The sequence below is a fragment of the Hemibagrus wyckioides genome, linkage group LG08 (assembly GCF_019097595.1).
Source record: "Hemibagrus wyckioides isolate EC202008001 linkage group LG08, SWU_Hwy_1.0, whole genome shotgun sequence".
NCBI classification, from domain to species: Eukaryota; Metazoa; Chordata; class Actinopteri; order Siluriformes; family Bagridae; genus Hemibagrus; species Hemibagrus wyckioides.
The window spans coordinates 20,489,836-20,507,799 of NC_080717.1; the positions used below are offsets into that span (position 1 = coordinate 20,489,836).

Genomic DNA, 17,964 nt, shown 5'->3' on the forward strand with positions numbered 1-17,964 from the left:
GTCCCAAAACCTTTGGCAATTTAGTGATTGTTCATATCCCTCCATGAAGGGAGCAAAGGCCAGTGAGTGAACACACAAGCTAAGTATACATAATAAACTGCCAAAAGTGAGTCTATAGCTAACTTCACTCTTAATTTCACAAATAAGTGCAAGAGGAGAAATCATGATCACTTACCTTTATAGATAAACATTAGAATTTCAGCTACAAAGAAGGCAGCAAAATACCAGCTGTTCAAATAAAACAGGACCTGAAGGGGCATGGAGGACAACTGATATTTTGTTAAGAAGACTAATATCAAATTGGGTTTCGGCTGACACACCCTAGACGATATGAGTCTTCTTCTTTCGGCTTTTCCCTTCAGGGGTCGCCACAGCAAATCGTCTCTCTCCACCTATCCCTATCTTCTGCATCCTCAACACTTGCACCAATTAGCTTCATATCCTCATTTATTACATCCATACACCTCCTCTTTGCCTCCTGCCTGGCAGCTCCATGTCCAACATTCTCCTACCAATATACTCACTCTCCCTCCTCTGGACATGTCCAAACCATCTTAATCTGGCCTCCCAAGCTTCCTGTTCCCCAAACATCCAACATGAGCTGTCCCTCTGATGTACTCGTTCCTAATCCTGTCCAACCGTGTCACTCCGAAAGAGAACCTAAGCATCTTCAGCTCTGCTACCTCCAGCTCTGACTCCTGTCTCTCCCTCAGTGACACTGTCTCTAAACCATACAGCATGGCCGGTCTCACCACTGTCTTGTACACCTTCCCCTTGATTCTTGCTGATATTTTTCCATCACACAGAACTCCTGACTCTTCACCCATTCCATCCTGCCTGCACTCTCTTCTTTACCTCTTTCCCACACTCTCCATTACTGTGGACAACATGAAACAACATAAGAGTACAGAAAGAGCAGCAGGAGATGATATTGAAAGGATACAATGGGGTGCCGTCCTACAAAAAAAAAAGAAAAACGGTTATAACTTTGTATCACATTAAATGTGATGGTTTATATACTGAAAATAGAGAAATGAATAAAATACTGAGATTACGCAGATCGTTAGTTTAAGCAGGCCATAATTTCATAATCCCAACATACAACAAGGGCTTGGGTAAAGTATGATCCTTCATTAGAATACGACAGAGGCTTTATAGTTACATTAGCAAATCTAAGTGACAACTATGAGCAATTCTAATAGCAGGCACAACGATATTTCTAAAATAATAATAGAAATAAAAATTATAAAAGTACGTGCAGACAACAGCCTTGTCTGATTTTGTTAGCCAAACATAAGACCCGCTGAAACTAAAACAACATTTAGTTTAGTCCAAGCCTCTTACCGTGGGCCGCCATCTTGGAATGCCATGGAGACGGCGTCGTGTTAGGAGAGCTGCCGTTATTTCTCCTCCAAAGAAAATCCGTGAAATACGCATGTGACTGCAGGCCAATCAGAAATCAGCGGACGGGCATGCGCAGTAAAACACAGCAGTGTAGCTCAGGCAGCTGGAGTTCTGTATATCTCAAGTCTATCTATCTATCTATCTATCTATCTATCTATCTATCTATCTATCTATCTATCTATCTATCTATCGATTTATTTACACTTATTTTTGTGTATATGTTTATTTTTTTCCCTTACAGATTAAGAAATGCCATTAACCCTGGATGAAAGAGTATAGACAGAGCTTGGAATCATCCCTTAAACTTTTACATGAAATAACCAACTCTACATCCATTTCATTTTTAACATTAGTTCTATGCGTGCGAATGTATCGGTCAGTGAACTTGTCTATTCATGCTGCTAGATGTTTTATATTAATTGCAATGTACAGTTTCTGTTTATGTAAAATGTATAGTACAGTGTTACCATTAAATGTTTAAATGTGCAGGACATTTGGCATTTGGGAATGACAGCTACAATGTGTTCTATGTGGAAATAATATTCTGGTAACCCTTCATACCAGCCCATCTATCTATCCATCCATCCATCCATCCATCCATCCATTCATCAGTAACCACTTCATCCTGGTCAGGATCATAATGGATCATAGATCAGATGGGAGATAACCAGAGAAAACCCACATGGACACTGAGAGAAAAGAGAGACAGTAATCCAAGCTCAGGATCAAACCGGGGACCCTGGAGTGGTGTGACCTGTGAAATACAGTCCTGTTCATATAGTATTCTAAATAACATTTCTCACATTGCTTCTGCAATTTTTTTTTCTATTACCAAAACAGAAAGAAATGTGCACATATGTAGTTAAACAGGCAGACACGGTTTAATACACATTTAAAAAAATCTATCAATTTCAACAGTAAATAAAATATTTTAACAATAATAATGTGCCATTGTATTCAGTTGAAAGCATTTCATCAACAAATTCAGCTGAATTGAATACATCCATGGCATACAATTAATAAAACAGATGAACACAAACACAATTATAGTACAGGACAGTATATGATGAGGACAAGAAGAGGCCTATGACAAGTTGTACCACCCCACCATGGACAGTTTTTATGTGGCTCAGGGTCAGTTGAATATACAATCCTTGAAAAAATGTCCTCTCACAGACTTTTATGTACATATCACTTTTTATTTTTCACAGAGCCACTTTTTTCCTTGTGTTCCTAAAACAGACCAAGAAAAGATATAAAGGATCAGTATAAACAAGAATATCTTTATTGCTTAGAAATATTATGATTAAAACAAACACCGGAAGACTTACCTTCACTTTCTCACGGTGTGCTGGACTTTTGCAGTGTTCGTCTTTTGCTTCCTCTTCAGTGGCATAGATGACATTGCACAGGTTACAGAAGTAGCCCACTACAGGCCGGACAAACTCAGTTCCTGTGAACGAAACATCAGAATCGGTCCTAAGAAGCAGCACACCCCATTCTTAACCAATTATACAGCTTAATATGTAATAGCAGGAAACAATACTGTTTAACTTACCTACTGGCTCATCAGTTTTGAGAGATTCATTTGAAGAATCTGTGTTACCATTTAGCGCATCACTCTGCTAACAACATAACATAAAATGCAACAATATTTATATATTAGTAGAAATACATTTTTTGGGCATTAAATAAGACAAAGATATAAATCATCTGGACACACATTATTCTTTCATTCATTTACCAATAAGCCCACTGATCTTCCATACATACAACAGTTCATTTTTAAGAAACATTTGTAGTCTAAGTGCATATTGTTGTGACTAGCCAAAGAAAACCCAGCCTTTAGCAACTCTGCAATGTGGCACTGAAAAAATGTTGAACAAAAATTCAATTCTTTTCCAGCATGACTAAGATGCTTGCTGCTTTCCTCACATCTAATGGGTTCAGAAAGTATTCACGCCCTTTAGAAACAGTTTTATACCCTCGTTCCTTGAGGACCTTGGATTTGGAGCATTGTCAGACCCAAAACCAAATCCTTCCGCTTTTTCATACAGAAATATAAATTCGCATTTTAAGGAAATCTCTGTGCATCTTTGTAGGACAAACACGAAGGAAGCTACTGATTCCAGGTTTCAAATAAAATCTATGACCCAGTAAAAAGTCTGAATCCTTTCATAATGTTACTTTTTGACTTAAAATCTACGTCATATGTCTACAACAAGGATCTGGACTCACCTTAGATACGTCTTCCTTCATGATCTCTTCATCATCAGAATCAGACCCAAAACTACAGCTAGAGAAAGACAAGAACAAGCAAGACTACATTTTATTATAAGGAGAAATGGTAAGCTGTGCCAAGATGTGAACTAAGACCCTTGAACTTTTTCGAGGTTGAAAATCATTTAATAACACATAAGGGTCAAATCCTTTATAACCAAGTTAACAGTATATTAATCTTAACAGTGACAAAAAATCTCTCATGAATAGTCCTACTTACAGTTAAAAAGGATAAATATACTTTAAAAGAATTACCCATCTTCTGGCAGATGGCAGTATTTCTCAGATACTTTAATCTTCAAGACTTTACCACGTAATGCAATATCTTGATTTTTGGAATCAGCAGCAACTCTCTCAGCATCAGACGCGAGCGCCATTTCAACAAACCCCTATAACATTAAAAAGTTAGTTTAACAACCAATTTTGTCCGGAAAATAAAGACGGCCTTTTTTAAGCAAAGCAAATAATTATTATTCCATCACACAGGCCCTCGATAAACATTACCCCTTTTAGCATAATGAAAGATTCTATAGCTGTTATATCATGTGGCAGTATTGCAAAGCATAATTATAAATTAATTAATTTAATTATAAATGCTTAATTGCATAATAAATGCATAATTATAAAAGAAAATAAATGAAATATCTCAAATGTTATTCTGCTTACTTTTTTGTAACTTCGAAACAGCACATGGTGCATGATGTCTCCATATCGCTTTATGATGTTCAGAAAATCCAAGTCTGTATAGTCTTCAGCACTTGGTAGATTTTTGACCTCAAGAATGTTGCCAAAGTTTTCCTGGAAAAAAAAAAAAAAGACAAAGTTATTTCTATAGATGTAATAATAAATCTGAATTCTCTATACATAAAAATGAGAGGGTGAACAGGTTTGTTTACCTTGAGGTCTTCTGTCACTCTCTCCTGGTCATGTTCCTCTTTAGGCTGAATAACAGCATCTTCTGGGTTCTCTGCGGTTGTTTTGCTGGTACATTGTTCTTTAGGTGATTCAGGTTCTTTATCACTTTGCTTTGTACAGGAGAAAGGATTCGTGGATGTGGTTACTTCTGATGATCCCATAAATATTTAATAAAAATTGTGTGTGTGGGGGCAAAAAGTGGATTGCATTTCGTTACAGACTATTAGGAAACTGTATGGGAGAAGACCTAAACTTCCCACACTCCCTTTCAGGTGATCACTAAAAGAAATAAAACAGTTTCCAAAATATGAAAAAAGACTAACCTCATTTTGTAGGATTGAGGGCTTTGCTTCATCTGATTCTGAAATTCAAATAAGAACAGATATTTACAAGAGCTACACAAACAATCAAAAGCAGCCATGTTCTGACAGATGTGAAAAGAAGACCTTGACAATCTGAAAAGTTTTCTTCTGTGAATTCATCTAAGGTCACACAATTTTCAAGGAGATTGGAGAAATCATGGTCCTCCTGGGAAAAAAGCAAAGCAAGCGAACAAAGAAACAAGGTTAAAAAAAAAAAAAAAAAAAAAAATTCATTTCATGTATATACATTCACTGGCCACTTTATTAGGAACACCTATACACCTGCTCACACGTGCAATTTATCCATTCGAGTGACGGCAGCACAGTGCATGAAATCATAAACGTGATGCTCTTGCCTTTAACCATGGCATGGCAGCTGGTACCCGATGTTGTTTCAGGAATTTTAACGAACGCTACAAATTTTTTAAGACATCTGTAGTTTACATGAAACAAAAAACAACAGCAGATCTGCAGGTGAAAAATGCTGCGCTAATGAAAAAGGTCAGAGGAGAATCACCACACTGGTTTGAGTGGACAGGAAGGCAGGACTACAAGAGTCATTCTCCTGAAACCTCTCACAGCAATAAGGTGATTCTGTCCATACAATCGCCACTCACTTAATGTTTTTATTTTTCACACCATTCTATGTAAACTATACTGTGTGTTAAAATAGCAGATCAGCATTTTTTTTTTAAAACGGCTTATCTACCACCAATTACTATGCCCAAGTCAAAGTCACTCTATTTTGAGATCACCCACATCTGATGTTAGACAATGAAATACTGACCTGTATCTGTATGATTTTATGCTTTGAAATACTGCCACATGATGGTCTTATTAGATAATGCATGAACAAACAGGTACATGTTCTTAATAACATGACCAGTCAGTGTATGTATGGTTTACATCACATTTTCAGTAAAAGTACCTCTGTAATTTCCTGTTCTTTATGTTCATCAAACTTTTGGTCCTCCTTCGGACAGTTCGATATCTCTGGGGTATCAGCATTTGGAGAATCTTCTCCAGTCTTTACTTCTTCCTCTGTGTGAATGTCCGTTACATCCATTGGTTCTGATGGTAAATTCTCCTGGTCACTTGATGTGAGCTCATAATCATCAATGTCACGTGCCAATTCTTCACCATCATCTGCTATCACTTCTAACCCTTCAAGATCACTGTCTGAATCCATGTTTTCAATGTTGTTGTTGCTCACACTTTTCTGTTCTTCTGTATCTGCACTTGATTTTGTACTTTCAGCTTTAGCAGCAGGGCTTGAGGTACTAGTGCTCTCCCTGGATTTTTGAGAATCTTCTCCCTCTTTTACTTGGTGACTCCTAGAAGAGTGGGTCCTCTCTAATGAATAACTTCTTTTGGGGCTAGTATGGGTCCTCTGTGATGAGCGTCTTCTCTTGGGGCTAGAATGAGTCCTCTCTGATGAACTTTTTCTTTTGGGGCTAGAGCAAGTCCTCTCTGATAAACTTTTTCTTTTGGGGCTAGAATGAGTCCTCTCTGATGAATGTTTCCTCTTGGGGCTAGAATGAGTCCTCTCTGATGAATGTTTCCTCTTGGGGCTAGAATGAGTCCTCTCTGAAGAATGTTTCCTTTTGGGGCTGGAAGAAGTCCTATCTGATGAGTGTCTTCTACTATGGCTAGAGTGAGTCCTATCTGATGAATGTCTTCTTTTGGGGCTAGAGGGAGTCCTATCTGATGAGCGTACTCTCCTGGGACTGGAAGAGTCTCTCTGAATGCTGTGAATGTCTGGGCTAGATCTTCTTTTGGTGTGAGAATGCCTGGATTGCTTTGTGTCATTCACTTCTGCCTCTCTGCACCATTAAACATTGTAAAGAAATAATTATAAAAACTTCATACAACCGATAAGCAAATCATCAAATGCTACAAATTGCATGAAGGCCATTATATTATATTCATATAAATGCATGAAAACTTGCCTTAGTGAGTTATATTCATAAGCGTAGGTGACTTGAATTAATTTTCCTTTTAATTTCAGTCGATTGGCTGAGTAATGTTCAACCAATTTCTCGGCTTCTGCTAAGCAACTCATTTCCACATAACCCTGTAAAAGAGATGACATGAAGTGTTAAGTAAGTAAGGGGGTTATGTTAAAAGTACAGTTAAGAATGAATTGTCCAAAAAGTCACATTTTGCTATTTGATTTTTGGGGGGGTTTAGATGATGTTCTGTCATGTGCAATTTTAAATGAATTACATTATACACCGATCAGCCATAACATTATGAGCAGTGACAGGTGAAGTGAACAACACTGATTATCTCCTCATCATGGCACCTGTTAGTGGGTGGGATATATTAGGCAGCTAGTGAACATTTTGTCCTCAGAGTTGATGTGTTAGAAGCAGGAAAAATGGGCAAGTGTAAGGATTTGAGCGAGTTTGAAGAAGGGACTAGACCACTGGATCAGAGCATCTCCAAAACTGCAGCTCTTGTGGGGTGTTCCCGGTCTGCAGTGGTCAGTATCTATCAAAAGTGGTCCAAGGAAAGAACAGTGGCGAACCAGCGACAGGGTCATGGGTGGCCAAGGCTCATTGATTCACATGGGGAGTGAAGGCTGGCCCGTGTGATCCGATCCAACAGACGAGCTACTGTTGCTCAAATTCCTAAAAAAAAAGTTAATGGTGGCTCTGATAGAAAGGTGTCAGAATACACAGTGCATGACGGGTCAGGGCCGTTTTGGCAGGTAAAGGGGGACCAACACAATATTAGGCAGGTGGTCATAATGTTATGCCTGACTGGTGTACATTCAAATGAGCAGGAACATGTTATCTTACAATCTAATCACAGTTTAACAGTGAGTGCTAAAGGATATTTATCTTCCACATATGCCATGAAATTGCTACCTGGTTTGTTAGAAACAAGGACTTTCTGACAGATCCAAAACGTTTGGCAATGGCTGTCAACTCTGACGTGATACCCTCTCCAGCAGGTAATGGTGTGAAGCTCACAACTCGAGAACACCCCTAAAAAAAAAAGAAAAAAGAACTGAATTAAAATAAAGAATTACAACCACATCATTAAAATATACAGTAATAAATAGCAACATATAACCTACTTCATCTTTCGCATGCGACATCTTCATGTCTGAGGTATTTCCTTTTGAGGTTCCATCTTGGACAAGATATAACACAATTACTACATGATAATAGGAGAAATAATAGATTTAACATGCTCAGGAAAAGGTGAGGACTTTTACCTCGCGTGTCGGTGGAGCCGTGACCGTCGTTTCTAATAAAAAGACAAAGAATTAGTCTACAAAATTATTGTATTTTAAAACTTTGCTTAGTAAGTGCATTTCTAATTCTTAATCAGATTTGTTTACCTTCTAGAAGATTGAACAGTCCCATCCCACACTGGGTACCTACAAAAATTGTAATCACTTTTAATGCAAATCTAATGAACAGTTTGGATATATATATATATATATATATATATATATATATATATATCTTGACTAAGAATAGTTTGGTGATTTCTACATGCCATAAATTCTCTATAACCCAGTCATTAATCAAGTAAAAGGTTCAAAGCCGGTAGGTCAAGTCTGTTGAGCCTGGTCATCTCTAAAAGATATCTTAGTAGTAAGAGGAATAATAAGAGCCTACAATGCATATTATACACTATGTTTACAGCATATGTATATTTTCTAGTATAAAATCTGTTTTACAGCTAAACATAGAACCAGTAACATGGCTGATAACTGACTGAATGATGACTTACTTTGCCATAAGGTCAAGCTGACTCTGAGCATGCTGACCACTTGTAACATGTGCAGACCAGTCCTACAAAAAAGAAAGACATTGCATACATCGGAGAGCACAGAACCACAGCAGTGTCACTCATATCAATCACATGAAGCTACAGTGCAATGGAGGCATGCATGAATGTATCTAGCAACATGATCTAGAGAAAACGTAATAATGCTGCCTCGATGAAGACTACTCACCTTTTCAGAAAAGACAGTGATGTTGCAGAGAACACACAAGTATGGAAAAACTGGGGGAACCACGCCATTGAAGTCTGAGGCCTCCTTTCTGGTTGGCACTTTGTAAACTTTCAAGACATTAAAATAAATGAACACATTAAGACATTTAATGACTTCAACAGACAGCCAACAACCAGTTTGTGAGGCCTTTGGTATTATCTACATTCCTGCATGAACGGTTCAGAAAACACGATTGAGTATTAATAACTTATACAGCAGTCACATTAATATTTTGTACATGTACTGTCAAAACATTATATGAATGCAGAAGATATGGAGAGCCATGTTGTGTGTATGTAGCCGGCCTGAGTGATACAGCAACATGAGATTATGTGATGTTTTAACGAGAGATGTGGATTTTACCTTCGGAGCTTTCATTCCTGAAATTACAAAAATATAAGAGAGTTGTATATTTCTCCTTCTGAAATAGTATAACACACGTTTCATTACATAAAAACACAGTGTTAAAGTAATCTGTTCATGTTTTACAGTATAATAGTAATAAATATGAACGCAGATGTCTGTATTAATTCATGATTGTCCAATACACACTGTTTTAAATCAGAGTGGTTTTACTGTAAATAGTGAAACCTGTGAATCTATTCTCTTCAAATCAGTGAATAAACAAGTGAACTGTGATTAGTTCCTTTTACAATATTTATTTACCTTGCAGATTCAACAGTCTGATCCCACTTTGGGTACCTATAGAAAGAATATATGATAAATTCACCAACAATGCAAACTTTGTAAAACAATCAAAATACAGTATATTGTAACAATAATGCTAATTAAATACAATAAAATAATAAAACATAATAAAATCTAATATAAGTTCATATAATTGTGGAGGTGAGGGCATGGTGGATCACCGATTGGTTGAATGAAGATTGGAGCCAGGAAAAGTGAGTGGCAAGGATTTACACCTGTATACCTGATTTTCTTGAACATGTGTTCTGTCTTTCAGTGAGCGGCAACAAGGATGATAGATGAGAGCCGTGGGAGAGAGCTGAGCGGCACAGAGCTGAGTGTATGAGTGTCGGATAAAAATTGCCAAAAAGCGAAGGTAGTAAAAGGAAAATAAAATGCATTTTTGAGCTGTTCCAAGTCTGCCTCCAGTTTCCTCAATTCTGGTCCGAACTGTGAATATCACAGTGGTGCTGAAACCCAGGTAATTGAAGAAAATACGCCATCATGTCGTCCTTGCCCCTTGTGGTGATTACAAAAGATCCACCAGACGCAACTTCAGGCCATCCTTGAGCTGCACACAGAACAAGAGCAGCACTTCCAGGGCCCTTCTCCAAGCTTAGACAGAGGAGTTGCAGAAGCAGCAGAGTCAGGTTCCGCTAACAGCTACTCAAGCAGCAGCCCCAGTTGCCATGCCCCACATCAGTTTTCTAAGATGGGATGTCATGAAAGCGTTTATTGAACTATCTGAGCATGCCACAGGACCATATGGCCAGTCAGACTCATAGTGGGTGGTCCATTTGCTGCCACTACTGTCAGGGGAATCTCAGTGGTGCTGGAGCTGTTGCCTGGGCACTGGAAGGGAACACAGATTTGGTCCAGTGCCACCATCTGGCATTGCTAAAATAGGCAGTACAACTCACAGAGGACCATTTAGTGGCATATAATAAAGCAGGTGACCTTTGACAAAGTTTACTGTTGATTATTTGCAGGGTACATAAGACGCATTGGTGGATTTAGACTGTAACCAAACCTCAATTCACTTATGCCTGGTTGAGACATGCACAGTGGGTGAAGGTGAGGTGTGTGCATGGGGATTTGCACAAATATCCCCTATTGACCATCAAGATTCAATTAAGGGGAGGATAAAAGACGTTTTAGTTCTTGCTTGACTCATCCAGTGCATTTCAAGTGTTGTTAGGGGAGGATGCGAACAGTATTGACTGAGGAAGCGTTGCCTGGGCCAATGACATCAGCTTCTTGTTAAGAAGTCATGGAGGTTGAGAGGAAAACCTCAGGCACACCTTCGACCAAGTAAAAGTTATTAATGGTCAGTGGGTCTAGCCCAACATTGCACTCTTTTTCCCCTTTTTTACAATTATTAAAGATTATTATTAAAGATTATACCTAGAGATGCAGAACACTCAAACAAAAAAAAGATAATACCCAGTTATTGGTCCCAAAGGGCTGTCAGGAAACATTCTCCAAGTCGTCTTACCATAATCTGAGGAGGGGCATTTGGTTCAAGACAAAACACCAAATCAACTCCTGGCCTGTTTCTATTGGCTAGGCATTCATTGTGATGTTTGCAGGTGGTGTGTGGCATGTCTAGCAAATGTAAGATTAGGCCACCCCAAAAGAGCCATTGCACCATTCCTTTTACTAGAGGTCCACTTGGGGCTGAATGAAAGCATCACTTTGTGCCATACCCTGGAACTTAGTGACTTGATCTGTACCAGAGTTTACCACCTCCAGATTCGTAAGTTTGTACAGGAGAATGCTTGGAATTGGGGAAAGTGAAATTCTTCATAGTATGAGATGTATGAGGAGGGAGCAAGCCTTGCAGCATCTTAAATCTGGAAACTGGGAGAAGGGACCTTTGGAGAGCAAGAATGAAATTCAGTATATTCTTGAGAGTAAAACTCCTCATGTTAGTGCAATCAACACAAGAGAATTTTCACAAAAGAACATCAATCCCAGCTGTACAATAGGGACTCTTGCCTACAGGACTTTTCACAGGTGCTTGTATTATTACCTACATTGATTTCCAGTTTGTTTGTTATGTGGCAAAGGCCCTTTGAGGTCACAGTGCAGGGGGCACTGACTATTAAGGCAAGGTAAAGGAATAGAGGCATGGTACAGCAGATATACCTTAAACCATGGAGAGAGGTGGTTCCCTTGGCTTTAGAAGTGCTTGTTCCATAGAGAGGAGTGAGGACAGAACAAAACAAGGACAGAAGGAGCTCAAGGCCATGCTCAATATCAGGGTAAGAGAGGAGTCCTAGAGTGACTGGGACCAGTGTCCAGAGGTCCTGGTTCCCAAAGCAGATTGCTCGGTCCAGTTTTGAGCAGATTTTAGAAAAAAGTCAACATGGTGTCTAAAATTGATGCGTACCCAATGCCCCTCAGTGACTGCTCAGTCGGTCAGGTGTAGTTCGCTGCACAGAGTGGTGTGTGTGTGTCTGTGTGGTAAGATAATATAGTTTAAAAGCAAATAAAGAGCCTGTTTTAGTTGTTTTAAACTTTGCTTCCTGTCTCCGCATTTCCAATCCAAACCATAAAATTGTCACTATAACATGTATTATAATGTAAACCACATAGCTTTCATGGCTGAGGCACACACTTACTTTTTCACAAGTTCAAGCTGACATTTAGCATGCTCACTACCTCGAACGTGAAAAAGCCAGTCCTACAAAAAAACGGAAAAATGAGAAACAAAAATATATCCATGTCGCATAGAACTGGATGAAGCTCCAACAAATACAGTACAATAAATACATCTTGCTGCATTTTCTAGATAATTAACCTCACCAATAACAGGATTTTCTTTTGTACCTTGTGTCAAACATCAAGGTTATTTTTGTTAAAACAATGGTAAACCACTGCATAAACTAAAATGAGCAAAAATGAATTGAAAATAGAAACGTGATAAAGATAATTAAAATAAAACACAATGTAGGCATAACTATTTCTATGCTTTTTAAATCTTAAAAATATGGTGAATTTTAGGTAACATTATCAGACCACTTCATGTAGCCAGAATAGAGAAGATTATTAGCATTTTTTAAAATAGCGGTAAAAAAATTGTTATTTTAATCTTTGTATAAGGGGGGCCCAAAAATTTCTGGAATTCGAATGTGGCACATGCATTCAATATAGTTTTTGAACAAAATGTAGTACATGCTTTCAGTCTGTGTGGTATTTGTATCGTTCGTCTCTAAGGACTTGCTTGTGAATTGACAATTTAAAAACTAAAATAAAATTTGCACCAAAAAGCTATGATCCCACAAAACCTGCTTACATCGTTGGCAAGCCACATTTGCCACAATCGAATTTGAGAAATTATCTAAACTTATTATTAACTAAAATAAATATTGATATTTCTCATTCATTATATATATATCAAATGGAAAAAGTGACTTAAACCTACAAGAACTGAATGAATCCTTTTGAAAAATAAATAAATAAATAAATAAACTGCCAATGGAAACATACAACAAATAAAATTAAACAAAAAAAAAGTGATTATTAAAAAAAACAATCATGTGCTGAAGAACAAACATCACAGAAACCTCCCAATAAACTTACCGAAGTGTCCAAAGCTGATATTAATTTACATCTTTAGTTGGTTTCGTGACGAGGCGGTAATGTTAGCTGTATAAAAACTCAACACGCTACTTACCCTTGAAGAATGGATAGAAATGTCACAGAGTTGACACACGTGAGGAAAAGCCGGGGGAATTTTGCAATTGAAGTCTGAGGCCTCATTCTTAGTAGGCGTGACAATAGGTGGCTCTAATTTCAAAGAAAGTAGTGGCCTCGGCTTGGAATCAACAAAAGAGTGTGATGAGGGCTCTGGTGATTCTGTGGCATTGCAATATGGGTCAGAGTCCATGGAGATGCTGTAGTCTGGAAAACTGCCGCTTTTACTGCTGGAACAGCCGATACCGGTGGTTAATGAACTCGTTCGTCGAGGATTCCCCCAGCGGTCTTGCCAGGTTTGAACTTGCTCTGGAGGAAGAGGGTACACCGGATGCACAGGTCGATCGATCGGATACTCAACAGGTGTGGTGTGACTGCTACCCTCCCAGGAATGAGCTGAGGTATCGTCAAGAGGCTGACTTGTGCTGGGTCTAGATGATGAAGCGCTGGACAATTTACGTTCTTTGACCTGTAAAAGCAGGCTGGGAAGTGTCTCAACTGTGATGAGATGCTCAGGAAGTTCTGCAAGGTGGGCGAGGTCGCTCGGGTCCAGTCCACAGCTGTGAAGAAATGACAAAGCCTTCCCGGGCAGGTTTACAGGAGAGTCTACAGTTCTGTTTGAGGATGCTGTAGAGCGGGTTTGCTCCTGAGACGAGGACATAATGCCAGGCTGGTATGTAGTAGGCGGTCTCTTGTACGAGTCTGCATACATGTCTTGATGAGACAGATAGTCATCACCTGTGTTCGTGTAGGGGTATTTCTGAGACATGCTGCAGGGGTGGAGATTTCAAGATGACAAATCTGTAGAGGAAGTAGATGATCAGCAAGAGCAAGGAAGAGAAGTTGGTGCTGGCGGAGTTGCAGATTATCATTCACCTGTCGATAAAGGTTGTAGATAAGTAAGTGTAAGTCACTTTGGATAAGGGAAGTCTGCCAAATGCCGTAAATGCAAATGTTGATAAGAAGAAAATCATGCACCCATGGTCCTTCCGGCAGCCAAGTAACGAGCCAACAAACACGGACTTACCTCCAAGCATCAGTGAGACAAAATCATTCAGATGCTGGTGCTTTAAGCATTCATGTCTGAAACATCATCACATGGGGATTATGAAATAGGCGTGTTGATAATTGCAAGGCTAGCTAGATTGCCGCTCCCTGTTCTCGAAGGAATTTTCAAGGCAGACATGTATCTTCTTTTCACTGGTCTGTTAAAGAGTTACCGTGGTTCTCATAATAAAAAAAAAAAAAAGGTGTGTTGCGGACTAGACTCTGGCTCCAAACAAGTGCACCAAATTGGAGTACATTTCTTTGTAATAAAGAAACAGGAGTGACAATATCAACAGAGGCTACTGTTTTCCTGCAAGTCCATTCCAACATTTGGGGCTCTCTAGCTGGCTTCACTCGAATTATCTACATGTCAGGTGGATCCTACCCACAGTGATAAGACTGTATCAAGTCACATCACTGTCTGGACTGATCAAAGTCTGTAATGGCACTGCACTAATTACTGTATGAGGAATAAAACATGAGATAAGAAATGTGTAATCAATAACATGGTGGTGTTTAATCAACTCAAAGTTGATTATTATCTTATAACGTTACATTCTGAGGTGTCATTTATCTTACACTACTCTAATTTGTCAACAACTACAAGTTTTACATTTAGTAATGAATGATAGGTCATACTTTTTAACAGCTGGTACTTACATTTACTGTTATAGATCATCCACAAGGTGCTTTTTAACACTATAAACAGTTGCTCAGCACCCCTTTTTACTTTTATTGGCTTTAAGTTATTGAGCTTGTAATTTAACAGAGAAATCACACAGAGTGACCTCCTTTGTCCTGAGGAAACATTACCATAATTTTAAAAATGCTGACACTGGACATGCATGAATGATAAATAAGCATCTCCTTCATCAGTCATATCAATGATTATGTGTACATTCACCATCCACTTTATTAGGAACATCTGTACACCTAAACATTCATGCAGTTATTTAATCACGTGGCATCGGCGCAATGCATCATGCAGATAGAGGTCAAGACTGTGATCTCTGTGACACTGATTGTGGCATGGATGTTGGTACCAGATGGGCTGGTTTGAGTATGACCAGACTGGTCTGAGCTGACAGGAAGTCTATAGTAACTCACCTAAACATTCTTTACAGCTGTGAAAAAGCATCTCAGTTATGCACAACACATCAATTGTGGTTTCCTTCTAGTCAGGCAGGAGCCATACCTGCTTCCTGTTTAATCAGTTAAGCTTGGTTTTCAGTAGACTCATGTATGGTTTCTGCCTTGCTGGAATGAAAACCTGCACTTACAAAAGGCCCTTTCTGGATAAGGCTGTACAGTGCTGGTACAGAGACTAGTGTTTGTATGAAAAACTCAGAAGGTCAGCAGTTTCAAAAGTATTCCCAGCATCTCATCTAGTATCAATGACCATGCTGCATCACATTTTCCCCATTCTGATAATTGATGTGAATATTAACTGGAGCTCTTGACCTGTATCTGCATGACTTTAGGCACTGTGCTGCTGCAATATGATTAGCTGATTGAATGAGCAGGTGAAGGTGAGTGTATATGATATACTGTGAGTGAGCTGTTAAGGAGTACATTATTATAAACCTGTGACTTGAATTACACCCAGTATCAGGTCTGAGTATTTAACAGCACTGTGGTAATTCAATCATTACTACTACTGGACTCATTTGCACCCAGGTGCTTTCTAATCCATACACTGCTCTTCTGGGAGCGGGCCATTAGTCAGTTCAGCAATACTTCTTTACCAGTACTCATTCACTGATTAACAATGTCAAAGGGATGACACAGCTGTGTAACATCTGGACACATGTCAGATATTATATGCCTATAATGTGATCTACACCGACCACTGTTTGAGTTAAAAGTACAGTTAAGAATTTAATTGTCCAAAAAGTCCCATTTTGCTGTTTGTTTTTTGGGGGGTTTAAATGATGTTTTATCATGTGCAATTGTAAATGAATTACATTATACACCGATCAGGCATAACATTATGACCACTGACAGGTGAAGTGAATAACGCTGATTATCTCCTCATCGTGGCACCTGTTAGTGGGTGGGATATATTAGGCAGCAAGTGAACATTTTGTCCTCAAAGTTGATGTGTTAGAAGCAGGAAAAATGGACAAGTGTAAGGATTTGAGCGAGTTTGACAAGGGCCAAATTGTGATGGCTTGACCACTGGATCAGAGCATCTCCAAAACTGCAGCTCTTGTGGGGTGTTCCCGGTCTGCAGTGGTCAGTATCTATCAAAAGTGGTCCAAGGAAGGAACAGCAGTGAAACGGCGACAGGGTCATGGGCGGCCAAGGCTCACTGATGCACATGGGGAGTAAAAGCTGGCCCGTGTGATTCGATCCAACAGACGAGCTACTGTTGCTGAAATTGCTGAAGAAGTTAATGCTGGTTCTGATAGAAAGGTGTCAGAATACACAGCACATGATGGGTCAGGGCTGCTTTGGCAGCAAAAGGGGGTCCAACACAATATTAGGCAGGTGGTCATAATGTTATGCCTTGTCAGTGTATATTGTAGGTTTGTGAGCGTGTTGGTCCAGCATCCGTGTTTTGTTGATATTCTAACATTCGCTTTGCAATAACAACAAAGAATCTAATCTGTCTCATCTAATCTGATCTATGTAGTCTTACCGAAGGCATCAGGAATGTCAACATCAATTCATGTTTGCTCAATCTGATAAGTGATCCCGCATTAATGTGTAAACTATAACACATACTCTGATGCCTTCGAGGGCACTTGTTACTCACAATTATATCACAAATATATAACTTATATTAAAATAAGTGGACTGTCCATGTGAATGAATAAAATGCATCAATCACTGAAAAGAGGGAAAACATTTCTACCTCTATTCTATATTTTTGCTTACCAAAATGACTAAATCTAGTCAAATTGTTTACATTCATGTATTTTATGACTGTAGCTGATAATAGAGATTAAAATTATACAATTTTATACCATTGAATTGTTTGTAACTTGTGTACAGAGTTTACAGATTCCAGAGACGTCAAAGTCGACATGTTGCAATAAATACTAATAAAAATCATGATACCGGTTTATATTAAATATTAGTTATGGTCTCAAGTGATAAAAAAAAAATATGCATATATGTGGAAAATATTCATGAAAGTGATAAATGTCAACATTTTTCAAAGATTATACAAGCATTACGCATTAGCTTCACACACACTCCTTCGGTGTACCACATAGCTAACAAGCTAGCTAGCTAACTAGCTCATTTTTACACTTTTGAATGAAAGCTGTTGGATTTCCATCTGCTGCCACGTACCATGGCGATTAAACACCAAAACCGAACTGGCGATGGAGTAAACCACAAATAAATAAACAACACAAACATATGAAAATATATCATACCTGTTGTTGAAGTCAGTGAATGTAGCGTAGCAGCACGGCTAACGCAAATTCCTCCAAAATAAAAGCCCCCGTAAGACAGGAATTTAAAAAATACATAACACCCAAAATTATTCTCCGAATATTTGCAGTTCAATACAAGAAAACTTTCGTTTTGGATTTAGGTTTTTTA

General features: G+C 38.7%; 2 protein-coding genes across 4 annotated transcripts in view; both read right to left on the reverse strand.

Moving 5' to 3' along the window:
- The window catches only part of tmem216 (transmembrane protein 216), a 3,763-nt gene extending 2,368 nt beyond the window's left edge, over positions 1–1,395 (reverse strand). The window contains exons 1-3 of the mRNA XM_058397490.1: positions 1,345–1,395; positions 944–957; positions 176–269 (exon numbers count right to left, since the gene is read on the reverse strand). Of these exons, the coding sequence (XP_058253473.1) occupies positions 176–269; positions 944–957; positions 1,345–1,357 (121 nt within the window). The 5' untranslated portion in view covers positions 1,358–1,395. The remainder of the gene's footprint in view (positions 1–175; positions 270–943; positions 958–1,344) is intronic.
- An 849-nt stretch (positions 1,396–2,244) lies between these two features.
- On the reverse strand, positions 2,245–17,865 carry matr3l1.1 (matrin 3-like 1.1). Of its 3 annotated transcripts, none has more exons than XM_058397487.1 (22): positions 17,796–17,865; positions 13,343–14,238; positions 12,288–12,349; positions 9,643–9,678; positions 9,340–9,356; positions 8,938–9,044; positions 8,712–8,773; positions 8,314–8,352; positions 8,188–8,219; positions 8,047–8,102; positions 7,835–7,954; positions 6,911–7,035; positions 5,890–6,784; positions 5,046–5,127; positions 4,923–4,960; positions 4,581–4,709; positions 4,351–4,482; positions 3,940–4,073; positions 3,643–3,700; positions 2,963–3,029; positions 2,736–2,857; positions 2,245–2,637 (listed from the first exon to the last, which is right to left on the reverse strand). In XM_058397487.1, the coding sequence occupies exons 2-22, from the start codon at positions 14,129–14,131 to the stop codon at positions 2,596–2,598; spliced, it is 3,144 nt and encodes a 1,047-aa protein (XP_058253470.1). In that variant the 5' UTR covers positions 14,132–14,238; positions 17,796–17,865; the 3' UTR covers positions 2,245–2,595. The 3 variants fall into 3 exon arrangements, with proteins under 3 accessions (XP_058253470.1, XP_058253471.1, XP_058253472.1); XM_058397488.1 differs by having other exon boundaries at positions 13,343–14,163; positions 17,796–17,844; XM_058397489.1 differs by lacking the exon at positions 17,796–17,865 and having other exon boundaries at positions 2,963–3,026; positions 13,343–17,746.
- Between the last annotated feature and the right edge of the window lie 99 nt (positions 17,866–17,964).